The sequence below is a fragment of the Limulus polyphemus genome, unplaced genomic scaffold, assembly GCF_000517525.1.
Source record: "Limulus polyphemus unplaced genomic scaffold, Limulus_polyphemus-2.1.2 Scaffold6483, whole genome shotgun sequence".
Lineage (NCBI taxonomy): Eukaryota > Metazoa > Arthropoda > Merostomata > Xiphosura > Limulidae > Limulus > Limulus polyphemus.
The window spans coordinates 30,389-47,840 of NW_013672093.1; the positions used below are offsets into that span (position 1 = coordinate 30,389).

Sequence of the window (17,452 nt, forward strand, 5' to 3'; positions counted from 1 at the left end):
GTGAGGGAATGTGATGTGTGATAAATGGAAGAGAGAAGTAGCTAGATGTGAGGGAATGTGATGTGTGATAAATGGAAGGGTTAGCTGGCTAGTTTTGATGGAGTGTAATGTGTAAAAAATGGCATTTCTTGAGATGGAAACAAACTGTTTCAAGAAAATAATTGCCCCAATTAAATGGGTAAAAAAACAAAATTTCTCACAGAGTCAACATATAACTGGAAGTTGTATTTTTTATTAAGTAAAATGTATAGTTTTTTTTATTGGATGAAGTTATGATTAACTTGTTGGAATGTTTGTGAGTTATTGTGTTTTTAGCTGTTTTGTGGTTTATAAGAAAAAATAACAAAATATGTTAATTTTTTCTATATTAGAGAAAGTAAAGAAAATACATTATTATTTATAAATCATTAATTATTCATAATTAATAATTATTGATGATCTAATTGGTGTTTAATGACTTTGATTAACTTTCTTGTACCACTCTTTTACAGTTATGAAAGAGTGATCTCCAAAGCTAAATGTTTTGGAGAGAGAACATTTTTTGTATTTAAAATTTAGGATTTGTTTCTTGAAGCTGTAGCTGATGAGATGTTAACACTTTGAGTTACATTTTTTATAATTTTTAATTTATGTGTCACTAATGAGGTGTTAACACTTTGACTTACATTTTTTATAATTTTTAAATTATGTGTCACTAATGAGGTGTTAACACTTTGAGTTACATTTTTTATAATTTTTAATTTATGTGTCACTAATGAGGTGTTAACACTTTGAGTTACATTTTTTATAATTTTTAATTTATGTGTCACTAATGAGGTGTTGACACTTTGAGTTACATTTTTTATAATTTTTAATTTATGTGTCACTAATGAGGTGTTAACACTTTGAGTTACATTTTTTATAATTTTTAATTTATGTGTCACAATGAGTTGTTGACATATTGACAATTTTAGTTTTTAGTTTACGTACTGATTAAATATTATTTTATTACAAATTACAGCTTTTACAGTAAGGAAGATTTGTTTTTAGAACAGGTATGACATTTCGATCACAAGTACACAAATTTTAATGGTAAGGAAGGTTTTAGTATTTAAATCAACAATCTAACAATGTATTTAAAGTTTAGAATTGATAGTGGTTACTCATGCACGTGCAAGTTAATCCTTGTGAATTGACAGATTATTTATTCGTGGCTAAAAAGAAACAAAAAGTGAATAAATATAACAAAAATATAGAATATGTTACATGAAATGTTTGTATAAAATTAGGAATGTCTAGGGAAATAACAATCAAAGACATATACAGAAGTGCCTGGGTATTTGTTAATTGTGGGATTGTTTGAATTTATTAATTAAGCTTCTCTGATTTTTCTTCGGTTAATGTCAGGCTCATGTTTTAGTACTATGACATTCTGTTAAGAAAAACTTTTTTTTTGTTGTTCATGGACTTGAGAAGTAGGGTTTTTTTTTATGTTCTTTTAACCTGATCTTTAAGTTACGTCCTGTTTCCTGTATGTAAAAGGCTAAAAAAAACTGTTATACTTTATTTTGTAAATGTTTTCTGGTGGGGTGGGTTTGTTATATAATATTTTAATGGTGTTTAATTTTCATTCCAGGGCTCAAAACGAATCCAGGTATTAAGGTTATATTTATGTGCTGGTCTTTTAGAAATGTCTAGTAGAGATATGCTAATATTTGGTATAGTGCAAATGATGAGGTTTCCCTTGTTTTGTAGTATTTTTGAGTTTGTTAAATTCATTAATAGTTTCTGTGATTACTTTAGTAGGGAACTGGTTTTACGTTAGTAAAGTATTAAGTTAAGTGTGCAACTTCTTCATTGGTGTTTCCTGTGGTGCATATAGTGTATGATAAATTTTAAGAGGCTTTTTAGAGTGCCTAGCTTGTGGTGTATAATATGATTAGAAAACCAATTAATGTAATTTCTGCTGTATGTGTTTTTTTCTATGAATTATAGTGATGATGCCTTGGGGGAGGTGATATTAACGTTTAAACAATTTATCGTGTGATTGTTTTATTTTCCACTGGCAATTGTATGTCTTTATGTTTGTAGTTGAAGGAATTTTGTTTGTTCACCTTGACAAGTAAAGCTGCAGAAAATGTAACTTACATATCTAAGCCAAAATGCAGGATTATATATGGAAGTGACTAAGGTATGTTTTTCTATGTGATGTAAGAAAAGAGTGGCCAGAGTACCTGTTAATGAATTTTCCATGACAAGTCCTCCTAACCCGAAGAAAGTTTCTGTATTGAAAGCAAATAAATGTGGCTAGTTGTAACCATTCAATTAGATATTCCTGTTTTATGTTGATTATATTTTTAGGGTCTTGTGAAATAACTTCTGCAGTAAGTTGTATTGTCTCATGACAAAGGGTTTGAGGGAATAGGTTTACGATATCAAAGGTAGACATAATGTTACTGTCTAAACTACATAAGTGTTGTAGAAAGTGTGAAGTATTTTTTAATTGGGAGCTTATTTTGGAAACATAAGGTCCCAAAATCCAGTTAAAGTATTTACCAAGGTTGTACTTTAAGGAGTTATAATTGGGCATAAGGTTATTGGGATTTTGTGTACTTTGGTAAACCATAGATTTCTGGTTTTCTTGTTTGATTTGTATGCAAAAAATTATAATGCTTAAAAGAAATATTTTTTTCTTTTAATAATGTTTTGATTAGGTTCAATTTTTTGTTGTTTGTGGGGTTAAGGTCAGTATTTGACTGAGTTAACTTAGATGTATTATTCAGTATATTTACCATTAAGGAATTGTACTGTGTGGTATAGCCATAAGTAAATAATCTTTCAATTCACGCGGATTGATAAGCATATGCATGAGTAACCACTATCAATTCTAAAATTTACATAAGTAGTTTGAATGTTGATTTAACCCTCTCTGCCCGGGCATCATTTACTGAGCATGTCATTGGGTTTTAGTGACTTACATTCAAAATTTTATTAAACTACTTTTTGTTTTTGTTATACCAGTTAGTATAGTATAAAATCTTAGTTAATAATCCATATTTTAATAGTATATAAGTTTTAAGTTCTTAATTTTATAAGGCAATATTAAACAAAATCCTGAATTACCCCTAGCATGAGAAATGTGACATATTTTTTGTAGGCATCCCCTCTTTTCTATTTTATTCACCACCCCTCCAATAAGTATGAAATTTAATGTAAATTACCCACAATAAAATCATCATTTCTCAGACAAACCATAATTTTTATGGCCTTCAATTTTGTTTGGTTACAGAGCCATCAAATAGAAAATCAGACCCCTCTTGTCACATCCTCTCTTTCAGGATTTGTTAATAGTTCTCTCGTCCATTTAATTCTATATTATGTATAATCAGTAGAAAGCCAAAGTTTTTAAACTATCAAATGATGTATTATATTACGTTATTTTCTGAATGGGGAATTGTCAGTTTCTCTGTTAGTACAAGCTTCATTCATATAAAAGAAAGTAGGTTAAGTGTCATCGACAGTCGACAGCAAAAAAAATGACCCAGTTAAGTACTTTATTTCTTGTTTTTTAGTTTATAATTTATATATATTATTATAAAAGTAGCTAAAATGTAAAAATAGAGATCTCTTCAGGTTAGTTAAAGTTAGATTAGGTAAATAAATAATAATATTAATATAATAAAAATGTTTCACGAGGCACACGTGAGAGCAACACGTAGGTAATGTAATTCGATAGCATAACGTGAGCTGCACATGTCCCAAGTGATTTACAACTTATAATGGAACAGATAGTACTTAGACATGGTTCAAAGGGCAATAAAACGTAATCATAAATAGATGTATATTGTTACAAGTATAAAGCTACTTAGGATAAACAAGTATAGTTTCATGTTACAATTTGAAGTCATTCTAGAAAGAAACAATGATAATTTTGATTTTTTTATTTATTTTTTAGTGGTTACGAGGTCGGTTAAATTGACCAACCTTGTATAGAATTAGGGTAGAGAAAATAACCAATAAAATAAAAGATTTTACTGAAAACAAACATTTGAAATGTATTTAGGAGGTTTTAGAAATTATGCAAATGAAATTTGAGACGAAGAAAGTATTTTTAATCTTAACATAAAAATCACTTTGCCCATGGACTAGTCAAAACAAATACTTGATATATTCACGAACAAATCTTTTTTTAGCTTGTTAAAAATACTTCACTAAAAATATGCTTTTTTATATATGAAAGACTTGTAATGTTTACTGAAAGTCTGCCAACCTACCATGTTAAAAGTTAGTAGTATCAAAACTATAAAGACTTTAAATAAGTACAAAGAAGTTGTGTGGTCAGTTAACTCGACTGAGCCCTTGTTGAGAGAGTTAAGTATGAAAAACTTTCTTTACCGTTAAAACTTGTGTACTTGAGAATGGTCGCACCAGTGGTTGAAACGTCGTACCTGTTCTTAAAACAAATCTTCCTTACTGTTTGTTTGTTTTGAAGTTAAGCACAAAGCTACACAATGGGCTTTCTGTGCTCTGCCCACCACGGGTATCAAAACCCAGTTTATAGTGTTGTAAGTCTGCAGACATATCACTGTGCTGGCTTTTTTACAGTAAAAGCTGTAACTTGTAATAAAATAATTTTAATTTTTTTATAATTTTGAATTTACATGTTGAAGCTTAATTCATTGAAGAATGAGTTGTTCACACTTTGGCTTATTAATTGATTATTTTTTTTTAACTATGTACAGTTGGCTTGTAGACATTACCTTTGGAACACATAGACTAGATATTATGATGGAGATTAGGAAGACTGTATGTTAGTTACTATAACTTGGAACTCACTAACAATACCTCAATTGTTTTTTTTTAACTATGTACAGTTGGTTTGTAGAAATTACCTTTGGAACACATAGACTAGATATTATGACGGAGTTTAGGAAGACTGTATGTTAGTCATTTGTTGTTTCATTAAGGTTTATTGGGAGTTTATGAATTAACTTTAAATTTGGTTTGGTTTCTACCATGATTTCAACATTAGTGGAATACAAATGTAATGCGAACATCATCATTTGTTACCACTAAATTTGTGAACTGTAAGAGTAAGAGCTTATTATTCATACCAACATTAATCATTCTTCTTTATTCCTTAACTGTAAAAAGTAGAAAATGTAAATTCAATAAAAAACATTGATAAGAATATCATGATATAATGTTTTCTAGATCAATATTATGAAGAAAAGATACTGAAATGTGATTTTGTTGCACAAGTGTTCTTTCTTACTTATTAATAGATCTTACGCCGTGCTAGAATCTGTTTTATGTTTATAGCACAAAACGTAATTTATTTTTAACTTTTTGGAACATCAGTTTTAACATTTCTAAAGAATATTTACGTCAATCTATTTTGCTTACATGTTCTTTCAAGAAGGCCTTGTTATCCAATAGAAATAAACATACAACACTATAACTTGGTGTACAGTCTTATATATATTATGAACCGTGGTGTGTCTGTCCTAGCGTTTGTCTGTCTCCCCTTTGAAAAGCTGCACAAGCAAGCGAAGCTCATCATTCACTTTTGAAATGACGGGAGAACAGGCATGAATAATGTTAATGACAAATTTTATTACGCCAGCAAGATATTCTACACTAAATTGTTAGGAATTAATCAGACTATCGTTCACATTTCAAAATGTGACGTAACTTAAAGAATAAAAATGTAGATTTACCGTATGTTATTGTTGAGTGGCTCTTAGCATGGCCGAAATGCTCAACAATTACTTTTCTCGGTGGGTGGTATACGTAACTCAGAGCTTTGGTTCTGAGTGAAACCAAGAGTGCAACACAATTAACCTTTTTAAAGTCCAGGAAATAATTTAAATTAATAGTTTAACTTAAACTTTTCCCATCACTGGGGACGGTTACACTTTTCCCATCACTGGGGACGGTTAAACTTTTCCCATCACTGGGGACGGTTAAACTTTTCCCATCACTGGGGACGGTTAAACTTTTCCCATCACTGGGGACGGTTACACTTTTCCCATCACTGGGGACGGTTACACTTTTCCCATCACTGGGGACGGTTACACTTTTCCCATCACTGGGGACGGTTACACTTTTCCCATCACTGGGGACGGTTACACTTTTCCCATCACTGGGGACGGTTACACTTTTCCCATCACTGGGGACGGTTACACTTTTCCCATCACTGGGGACGGTTACACTTTTCCCATCACTGGGGACGGTTACACTTTTCCCATCACTGGGGACGGTTACTTTATGATTATGGGTGGGCTATAAGTAAAACTTGTTCTGGTATGTTAAGAAAACAAGAACTTTCTACTTCACAAGATAGAATACACCACCATCTACAGGCATTTTTATGGACAAAGAACCTATCTTGTTCTAGAAAATTCCATATTCATTGGTATGTTAATTATATATTTTGTAACTACATTTGACATATTGTCTTTGCCATGGATATGATGAAATGTGAATTGTTTGTTTTCTCTTTAAATTGATTACACAATATCAACTTCCAAGTTAATTCCAGCAATGGTTGTAATTCTTGGTACATTTAACATAAAGCTTTCTCCATCTGTTTTCTGATTTAAAATACAACTTGGGGAATCTATAATTAAAACCAGTCTTTAAGTTTATCTCTTCTTTTGTGATTAGTTTCAAAGTTAGAGTTTTGCACAGAAATCTTATTGATAAATAAAATTGAAATATATTTTTTTGTTTTCCTTATAATTCATTCACACCTTTTATTTCACTCATTAATGCCCTCAATACAGTGATAAATCTACTTAGAATTTGCATATAATAATCAGTTTTCTTTCAAAATGAATTGAAACATTTGAGGAATATACAGTAAAGGTTTTAATATATTTATGCAGATGTAATAAAAAATGTTTCTGGATGTACAAAAATTAATTTTTCTTTGATACATCAATGTTTGTGGTTTTCAGAACCAATTAATACCTTCCATGGTATGCATAAAACAGACAATGAACCCATCAGATTAAGTTACCACAGAAACATCCACTATAATTCCATTGTTGACCCATACAAGGCAACTATCGGAGTTGGACTGGGACTCCCAGCTTATAAACCAGGGGTAGTTATTCCCTCAGTTTATTATTAAAATTTTTGTTGTTGGTTAAAAATAGTTACATTGTAGATTTGATTTTGTCGTGTTAACTCTGAAGATAAGACATTTTTTTTTTAAACTCATTATCACATTTATTGCTCTTACTTTACTAATATACATTAATTTGATATAAATTTATCATGCTTAAAACGAATCTAGTGTTGTGTATCTGAGCTTTCATTTAAAAAAATATTGGACTTTAATTTGAAACTATCCTTACTATTCCTGTAATGTCTATCATTTTAAACACAAACAAGTTCTTGTTAATTTATTTCACAAAATTGTGGTTATTAGTCAGAACTCCCTTGTCTCATGGTAAAACAATTAACATAACCAGTAACTGGATTTTTAATTTACCTTTTAGGCTGCGGAGAAAAGTTTGATAATGGATGCCATAAGGTCTTCAGAGAATCTTCAGTTAGAACAGGTACAGTGAAGGGGGGTTTGTGATATAAAAAAAAATTTATAGTTATGCCCTTTAAACATTGGTATTGATAAAGGGATTGTGGTACTTATTTATCCTAAGTTTTTTTAAAAACATCTTCTACGAACCCTTTACATCTATAAGTTATTAAACCTCTACTTAATTTTACACGGTGAATTATCTGATGTAATATGTTCTTATAAGTTTTTTTTTTCCTAATATAAAAATCACGACAGTTTTAGGTTCAAACATTAATCAGAATCAATAAATGTTGATTCTTACTCCAAACTTATTTTCTCAAGGCTATGCTAGAAGATAAACTTCGAGCTACAGATTGGGAGGCTACAAATGAAGCCATAGAAGAACAGATTGCAAGGGAATCTTATCTTGAGTGGTTAAGAGAAAACGAATTGAGAACAAGAAAAAAGGTTTGTGTTCAAACGATAAATATATTTATCTTTAATGTTGAGGAAAAAAATATGTATTGAATTGAAACAGATTATAGTTTAGAAGTATTAAAAATGTGTTTGTACTTGTAACATGGAATTTTTTAGACCCCATCAGCAACAGAAACATCAAGTTCTAGTCTAGCAACAGCTGATGGAGCTACCTGTGGAAACGTGTCACCTTTAGCAGCAGGTAGAACCCCTCCTCGTATCCGTGGAAACAACTCAGCTTCTAACAGTCCCAGAATAGATAATCATGGAGAAGATAAAAGCTGTAGACCACCTGATAAAGGTACTGGAAGTTTTTGTGTAAAAGTAAATTGATAAAATTGTGAGTATATATATTGTATGTTTTTTAACTACATTTTTATCTCGAATTTGTGAATTTAAGCATGAAGAAAAGCAATTGCTTATATATTTCTTGCCTGTGTTGTAAAAGTTAATGGTACCAAGAGATGTGTATATGTATTGAGTAGAAAGCAAATAGTATATAACTTTGATGATAAAGTATTACAGATTCTGTAATAAATTGGTGGATTATATATGGTCAGGTAGTTTGTAGTTTTTAATCAGGGGATGAAGCATCCTAAAACAATTTTCATGTTTACTTTTTCTGCAACAGAGTAATTTTTGTGGTTTGTAGTTTTCATTTTGAAAGATAAAGAACTAGAGAAACTTGTCTTTCCACCGAATAATAATATACAAGTTTCCACTATTAGAGAGATGAATATAAAGTTATGTGGTGGAGAAATATGTGGAAGAATACTTTTAATTCAACAGGAGGCTATCCACATGGGCATTTTGTCAACCGGAAGCTTTTGTTGTACAGAGACAACAGGAGGCTGTCCATGTAGGCATTTTGTTGTACAGAGACAACAGGAGGCTATCCACGTGGGCATTTTGTCGACTGGAAGCTTATGTTGTAGAGAGACAACAGGAGGCTATCCACGTGGGCATTTTGTCAACCGGAAGCTTTTGTTGTACAGAGACAACAGGAGGCTGTCCATGTAGGCATTTTGTTGTACAGAGACAACAAGAGGCTATCCATGTAGCCATTTTGTTGACTGGAAGCTTTTGTTGTACAGAGACAACAGGAGACTATCCATGTAGGCATTTTGTTGACTGGAAGCTTTTGTTGTACAGAGACAACAGGAGACTATCCATGTAGGCATTTTGTCAACTGGAAGCTTTTGTTGTACAGATACAACAGGAGACTATCCATGTAGGCATTTTGTCAACCGGAAGCTTTTGTTGTACAGATACAACAGGAGACTATCCATGTAGGCATTTTGTTGACTGGAAGCTTTTGTTGTACAGATACAACAGGAGACTATCTATGTAGGCATTTTGTCAACTAGAAGCTTTTGTTGTACAGATACAATAGGAGACTATCCATGTAGGCATTTTGTCAACCGGAAGCTTTTGTTGTACAGATACAACAGGAGACTATCCATGTAGGCATTTTGTCAACCGGAAGCTTTTGTTGTACAGAGACAACAGGAGGCTATCCATGTAGGCATTTTGTCAACCGGAAGCTTTTGTTGTACAGAGACAACAGGAGGCTATCCATGTAGGCATTTTGTTGACTGGAAGCTTTTGTTGTGCAGAGACAACAAGAGGCTATCCATGTAGTCATTTTGTCAACCAGAAGCTTGTGTTGTACAGTTTTTTTTTTCTTCTTCCAAGCTGTTAGTCCAAAAGCTGGAAGTTCAGGTATGGCTGGAGGTCACATGGATGATCTGCTAGGACTTGAAGCTGGTGCTTGCTCATCAAATAGCTGTGCTACAAATAGTCAAGAAGGTTTTTCACTTATAGAAACAGCAACTTTCATGAATAGGCTTCCTCCATCAGTCTTTGGTAAGTTTGTAGAGTTTGGCTGGTGAGACTAGAACTCGCTGAATTCTGTAAATTTTTTCAGTGTTTCTTGTAGTTATTAACTTATCAAGTAATTATTAACAACTTATTATTGACTGTTTTCATAACTTCATTTGAACTGTCATACAAAGTTATTACATCTGGCCTGTTCACTTTTATCTCTCTCTGCTACGGATACGTATGTGGAACAAACTATATAACCACACCAGTTTGAAGTTTTGTATCGCCGTTAAGAAAAGGTATTAACCGTGAAACTCCCCAAAGTTTACCTGTTTCCTATTTCAAATAAGTAATGAAATATTACAAAATGTCTTTTACCTTTTTATTGTACGTCTCAAAATAAACCTGACACTGGAACAGTTGTTTATCTATGAACATGGCAAGTGGATAAATTATGAAAATATAAGCATAAATTTATAAATAGATTTGAATAATATTCAAAACTATTTACATCATGAAACAAGCAAGCAATCCAACTATAAATGTAACATTTTTCAAATCGACTGTATATTATAAGTTCATGTGTGTGTATGTTATTGGAAAGAAAGAAAATTATCATGGTATGTTTGTTTGTAATTAAACACAAAGCTACACAATGGGCTGTTTGTGATCTGCCTGGTTTCCAGCTTTATAAGTCCACAGATATACCGCTGTGCCACTGGGGGGTTCATGGTATGCCAATGAACTCAAGGTTTTAGATTCGTTGGAAACATTTGATCTCCAGCCCACATATGAATATTTCTGAGCAGACTCTTGATGTTCATTAAACAAAGAAAACAATTTATTTTAAAATTTTGATAATGCCCAAATGTGGACATGTTTGAGGGACATTCAGGATTAAATGAATAAATTTACTTGAAAATTGGTATTAATATATGATTAGCCATTCAAAACAGAATGGTGGTTCTCAGAAGTGAATCGGGGACAGATAAGGGAACATTCAAATTCAGTATCTAAAATTTAATTGTTTTTAGTAATTCTTGTATTGAAGCCCCAAATATGAGATAAAGGGGTTTTTTGGAGGCCCTGAACTTAATTACATGACAAGTGGCACAGGCATACCATTTAAAATAAATATATGTGTTTAGATATTAATATCAGGGGATCAGAAGAGATTTGGATGCATCAGTTGCTATGAAAATTTTTGAAAACAATTTAACAATCTTTCCAAACAAAATATTTATTGCAGTAGTTGTCTCCTGTGAATTCTCACAGATAAATTGCTAATATACCAGTTAATGTGCTTTTTTTGCAGGATTGACAGAATGGGAAGACTCGGACATACTTGCTAAAGTTTTAGCGCAGTCCCAACAGGAGTACCTTGACTCGTTGAAACGGTCAGCATCAAGTACTAGAGATGGTGATCAGCCCTCTAGCTAACAAAGTCTTTGTACAAAATTGTTGTTAGATCCATGATGGTATAATTTCTTTTTTCACTAAAATCCAAAGACAGAAGTTTATGCATTTGCACCAATAACATATTTTCAATATTTTAATAGGTTTTCCCCACCCTACTGAAGAAAATCTATAGAATTCAGGTGCGATTTGGTTTTCAAAATTTTGTGCTTCATTCTCTAATTCAGTATTTGAATAATTTACTATTGCTTGAAATTACAAACAGGCAGGAAGTAAGAGTAAAACGACATATTTTAGAAGTAATGCTTCAGAAGTGGTATTTCAATCAGTTTTAGTGGGTTGGAGAAAGAACATTAAACACTCATTTCATTGTTAAGTACAAGTAATGATTACCTTCTATTTTGTTTCTTGTGCTAAAAGTAATGCGATTGGTATTTATGCTATCCGAATAATGTAAACCAAACACCAAAAGCGTCAATGAATTGAGTAAGGTTTCCCATTTTGTAAATATAGAAGATAAGAGGATTATTTAATAAGAAAAGAAACTGTTAGAAGAAAACGTGTAGATTGTTTTTCATCTTTTTCCATTTTATCATTCTAAATATTATACGCCTGCTATTTGCTTTTTTCTTGATTTTGTGTAAGATTTTGAATAAATTCCATGATTGGCACAGAAGGATCAGTTTTATGCAAGTTTCAACTGTTCCAAGGTTTATAATGATGTTTGTAAAAAAAAGGGTCAACACTGTAACTATCTTCATGTATTATGTATGGGAGTTAACTATGGAAAAATAATCATATTGATACAGAAAAGTCAAATTGTGGAAAGCATTTTCTATTATTCACTTAATCTTTTAATACCCGGTTCAAGAATGCTTGAACTCCCGAGTGTTTAAAGCCGTCCTTTGTGAGGAGAATTGTGATATTCAAGAAAGAAAAGTGTTAAGGTATGGTAATGATCACAAATCTGTTTGGTACAGTTTTCTTTTTCGGTTGCTTTTATTCTGTTTAATTTTCTTTTTCTCTTATTACCTCCTTACAGCATCATTACATCCCATATCATTAGTATAGAAGCCAATGCACGCACTAATACTGAAGGACTGACACTTATGAAAAATTATTAATACTGTTCTGAAACTTGATCCACATGTGTTGTACGACTTCAAATGTAGTGTGATGGTTTTCGTTGGTCCTACCTTTAATACCACTTGGTTTTTAAAAACTGGAGTCTGAGGACTGAACGAAAATGTGTTTGATCTTTCAAGATGCTTGGTTTGCTAGCACATAGAGTAAATTACATTAACAACGAAGTACGGTTAATAAGGATTTCTTAATACAGGTCATCTGAGAGTTATGGTATGGTGCTCTTTAACTAATAAATTATACTTTCTCCATCCAGTAAATAATAAATGAATTGGCAATTGTAAGTATAATTACAAGATTTTAGAATGTACTATTTTAGTTTCCATATTGCTACTTCTAGAATTTAAAAGTAACGGATGCTTGGAGTCCAACGTTTCATAGGTAATGGATGTAGTTTTTATTATCAACATGAAAGAATCTTTGTGGTTCTTACATTAATGTGTTGTTTTTGTTGCTAAAACCAAGTAAAAAAAGGGGGGGGGGATATTTTTAATGATGTTGTACTAAACATGCCGAAGAATACAAGTATGTAGGTGTGTGGTAGTATTAACCTTGTTGGAATATAAACTTTGTGTTATTAAAATTTTAAATTTTCCTAGTAAAGAAACTGAGAACCATCATTATAAGGACATAAGACATTGTCATGCATCCACATTTATAAGTAACTTTAATGCCACTGAAGTAATGGTATCAGCTTATTACCATACAAGATAATTTGGACTGCTGTAGGAGTCTGGGTTTACTTTATATACAGACAAAGGCAAAGTTATGTCATACATGTTACGTATTGATTTGTGATCGAGAAGAGTTGTCCCACACTAAATGTTGTAGAAGGAAGAGGGGATGCTTCTGCATTTTTATACTGTGATCTTGTTAAATAAAGGTGTTCGAGGGGGGTGCTCCTTGTGTAATGACTTTGATGCTTTTATAAGAATAAAGTAGTTTTTGTATGAAAGAGCTAAAAAGTGAACAAGAATTATTGTCAATGTTGTAAAAGAGTTGTATGAAATAAATGTAAGATAGGGATTCTGTCTGTCCATCTGGATGTCAACAGACGAAATTTACAAATTAAATTTATTTACTTTATTTAACGTGTGACATTTCCGCCACGTACATTTAAGAACAAACATTCTGGATGTGTGCCATTAGCGGAGGAGACTTACAAATTCAATTTATTTACATTATTTAACGTGTGACATTTCTGCTGCGTATGTTAAATAACAAACATTTAACTGTCTTATCAATTAGAATGTTACAAGAATTTCTTCTTTGGAACCGTTTGAGAAAAGCATTTTCCATGTTAAAAAACAAAAAACATATCGCTTGTTGGTAGAAAAGTGGAAACATAAAATCTCTAGGTCTGAAACTTATTTGACTACATTAGATTATAGTGTGTGAATTTGTTTAAAGAACATTTTGTATATATATATAAAACATATTACTTCAAAATCGTAATGTTTAGATATATTTGTTAGTTTTTGTAAAGTGGTTGGTGAGATATAGATGTGGTATTTTTCAGTTACAAAACCTGAAATTGAAACATTTCGGTGCAAGTAGAACATTATACGACATGTGAATAATAGCTCAAGTTTTGTTGTTTTTTAAAGAAAAAAAAACGTTATTTTACAACACTGTTGATTATATTATTAATTGGTAATTGAAAAATATCATACCTACTTTTTAAGTATAGGTGTAAGTTCTTCACAAAATGAATAAAATTGTGTGCAAAATTAACATCTTTGACCACAAAAAGTGTACATTTTACTTTAAAATGCGTAAGGAAGTTTAAAAAGAAGAATGAGTCACGCTAGTTTTCTTTCTGTAAAAATCATGTTATAAATTATGACAGAGAAGAGGTAATTTGTGAAACCAAAATGTACCTAAGGACTTTACTTGTACAATAGAGGCTTTTGTTTTATAATTGTATAACTCAATTATTTTCAATAAACCATCCAAGTGATGAAGTGGTTTCCTGTGTCACCAATACCTGTAAGTAAAAATGGGACTTACCTTTTAACAACCAAGAAGTCACCCAGCCATGCGTCTTTTTAACTGGTCATTTCAGGTCATATGACAAAATTTATAATTATGTGTAAGTAGAAATGGGGCTCACTTTTTAAATAACAACCAAGAAACTAGAAAGGTCACCCAGCCATGCGTGTTTTTGACTGGTCATTCCAGGTCATATGACAAAATTTACAACTACGTGTAAGTAGAAATGGGGCTCACTTTTTAACAATCTATGAACTAGAGGTCACCCAGTGATGCATGTTTTTGACTGGTCATTCCAGGTCATATGACAAAATTTACAACTACGTGTAAGTAGAAATGGGGCTCACTTTTTAACAATCTATGAACTAGAGGTCACCCAGTGATGCATGTTTTGACTGGTCAGTCAAGGTCAATAAACTATTATACTGGATGATTACCTAATATTTTATTGTTGCTGTTTAAATTTAGTTATTCTAATAATATATAATAGTATAAATGCATGAAAAAAAAATCGTTTTAATAAGAGTCATTTTACCTTCCCTAAAGACATTTTAATAGAAATAATTTTACCCCGTATGCGTTGAAAACTTTTTGACTGAACAACACCTGACATAAATATATTTGGCTGACAGTCTGTTATTCTTTCAGTTTATCTGTATTAGTAAGATAACAATTAAACGCACGCCGTATAAGACATCGCATAAAACATCTATCAAGACAGAGAGAAGGTGTAAGAATCATTCCATAACTGTTAAACAGCTTGAAACAATTCAAGAACAAGATAAATCTAGAATAAATAGCATTCTGACAAATACCTTATGAAAATACTAGAAGTAATGACTGAACAATCACAACTTGTATGTAAGGACCAGTTATGATAAGACTAAGTACAGTTCTGATATATGTTTTATAACTGAACAATCACAACTTGTATGTAAAGACCAGTTATGATCAGACTAAGTACAGTTCTGATATATGTTTTATGACTGAACAATCACAATTTGTATGTAAGGACCAGTTATGATCAGACTAAGTACAGTTCTGATATATGTTTTATGTACTTAGTCTGATCATAACTGGTCTTTACATACAAGTTGTGATTGTTCAGTTACTTCTGCAAAATTTTCTCCTATCTAATTCAGTTGAAGCTAATCCTTAAAAATGGGTTACTTCTCCCTATCTTATACCAGGTGATACAGAAGTCCACATACAGCCTGGCTGATTTGTATCAAAGTTGGTCCTAACATATACCGGGTGATGTACAAGTCCACTTACAGCCTTGCTGATTATATAAAAGTTGGTCCTAAAATATACCGGGTGATGTACAAGTCCACTTACAGCCTGGCTGATTATATCAAAGTTGGTCCTAACATATACCGGGTGGTGTACAAGTCCACTTACAGCCTGGCTGATTATATCAAAGTTGGTCCTAACATATACCAGGTGATATAGAAGTCCACTTGCAGCCTTGCTGATTATATCAAAGTTGGCCCTAACATATACCAGGTGATATATTATGCCTATAATTGTTATTTTTGAGGAACGATTTTGATAATCTTTGGTTTAAAATGTTTGATTTGTTATTTTCTACACAACTGATATTTTAGGTGTATGATGCATACTAATAAATTTTCTAAAGGTCATGATACATACCATTACAGGGTAGGCCTACAACGACGTATTCCATACAACTAAGAATTATTTTTCTATAAGTCTCCATTTCTGAAACATATGTCTGTCAACTGACTTTTGAATCACTTTGTATGTTTCATGATTGTAACTTTAGCAGTCATAAAACACTTATCATAACTGTATTTATTCTGATCATAACTGGTCTTTACATACAAGTTGTGATTGTTCAGTCATAAAACATATATCAGAATTAACAATTAGATATAGGAGCTGAATGGATAGGAAAGAAAAGTTTTATTTGTGTATCTGAGAACTTTTCATGGTTAAACCAATTTTAATATTTTATGACTTCACGATACACAAGAAGGACAAGAATACTGTCTTACAAAATATATTTCTTGAGGGTAAATACTAGGAACAATGATGATATGAAGAGTTTTATACAGGTTTTATTTAGGTCTTGTATTTGAAAACAAAAATACGGACTGTATGGATCCACAGAAATAATTAACATAGTCAGAAGGGGCTCAGTATTATAGCAATAAGCAGTTACATGAAAGACTGTTATTAGTTGTTTTGTTATTTTTAAAAAAAGAGATGCACAACAAGTAGTTTAATGATACATACCATAGTGTATTTTTTTATTTTAAAATTCTGTATAAATGCAGACTGAAAAAAAATGTACAGATTTGATGATGAAGTATTGTAGCTCCGGCATGTTAACAGTATAATAAGTAATTTTGGTTTTTACCCCCACTACGAATATATTTTGTCACAGATGTAGTAAAACATGCATAAGTGTATGCTTTTTTATTTGTTTAAACAAAGTGCATTATGGGGGAATAAGTTCCATGACGAATGACACCACTATTGGGTATAACAGTGCCATATTTAGATGAGACAAACTCTCCTAGTTCTAGGTTTATTTTTAGTTGTACAATCAAAACAAAACAAAAAAAGATGTTTCAGTATTTCATTACTTATCTGAAAATTACAGCTGGGAAATTTGAATGGGAATACCCTTTTTTTCATGGGTGCACAAAGATTCTCAAGAGAAGATATATGCCCCCAATGGCATTGATAGAATTAAACTATACAATTTGATAAAAAAACACAAAAATATTTCATATGTCCCATAAAATAAGTTGATTGAGAAACTTTTTTTTTTATCATTTAAATAATTTTTAATTGTGAAAAGTGCTCTCCTACTCAGTAACAGCTACCTGCTAACAAAATTATCTTACAAAGAAATCTCCCAAGGATGTGTACATTAAGCAAGTATGTTTAACCCTCTGATCACAAAAACAGATAGACAACAAAATATACCCACAAAGAAATCTTCCAAGGATGTGTACATTAAGCAAGTATGTTTAACCCTCTGATCACAAAAACAGATAGACAACAAAATATACCCACAAAGAAATCTCCCAAGGATGTGTACATTAAGCAAGTATGTTTAAC

At 31.7% G+C, this 17,452-nt stretch overlaps 1 protein-coding gene across 1 annotated transcript in view; it reads left to right on the forward strand.

The window, feature by feature from the left end:
- The window catches only part of LOC106473758 (OTU domain-containing protein 5-B-like), a 38,738-nt gene extending 24,407 nt beyond the window's left edge, over positions 1-14,331 (forward strand). Inside the window, exons 5-10 of the mRNA XM_013934438.2 lie at positions 6,942-7,090; positions 7,488-7,550; positions 7,850-7,975; positions 8,102-8,285; positions 9,680-9,850; positions 11,124-14,331. Of these exons, the coding sequence (XP_013789892.1) occupies positions 6,942-7,090; positions 7,488-7,550; positions 7,850-7,975; positions 8,102-8,285; positions 9,680-9,850; positions 11,124-11,248 (818 nt within the window). The 3' untranslated portion in view covers positions 11,249-14,331. The remainder of the gene's footprint in view (positions 1-6,941; positions 7,091-7,487; positions 7,551-7,849; positions 7,976-8,101; positions 8,286-9,679; positions 9,851-11,123) is intronic.
- The last annotated feature ends 3,121 nt before the right edge of the window (positions 14,332-17,452 follow it).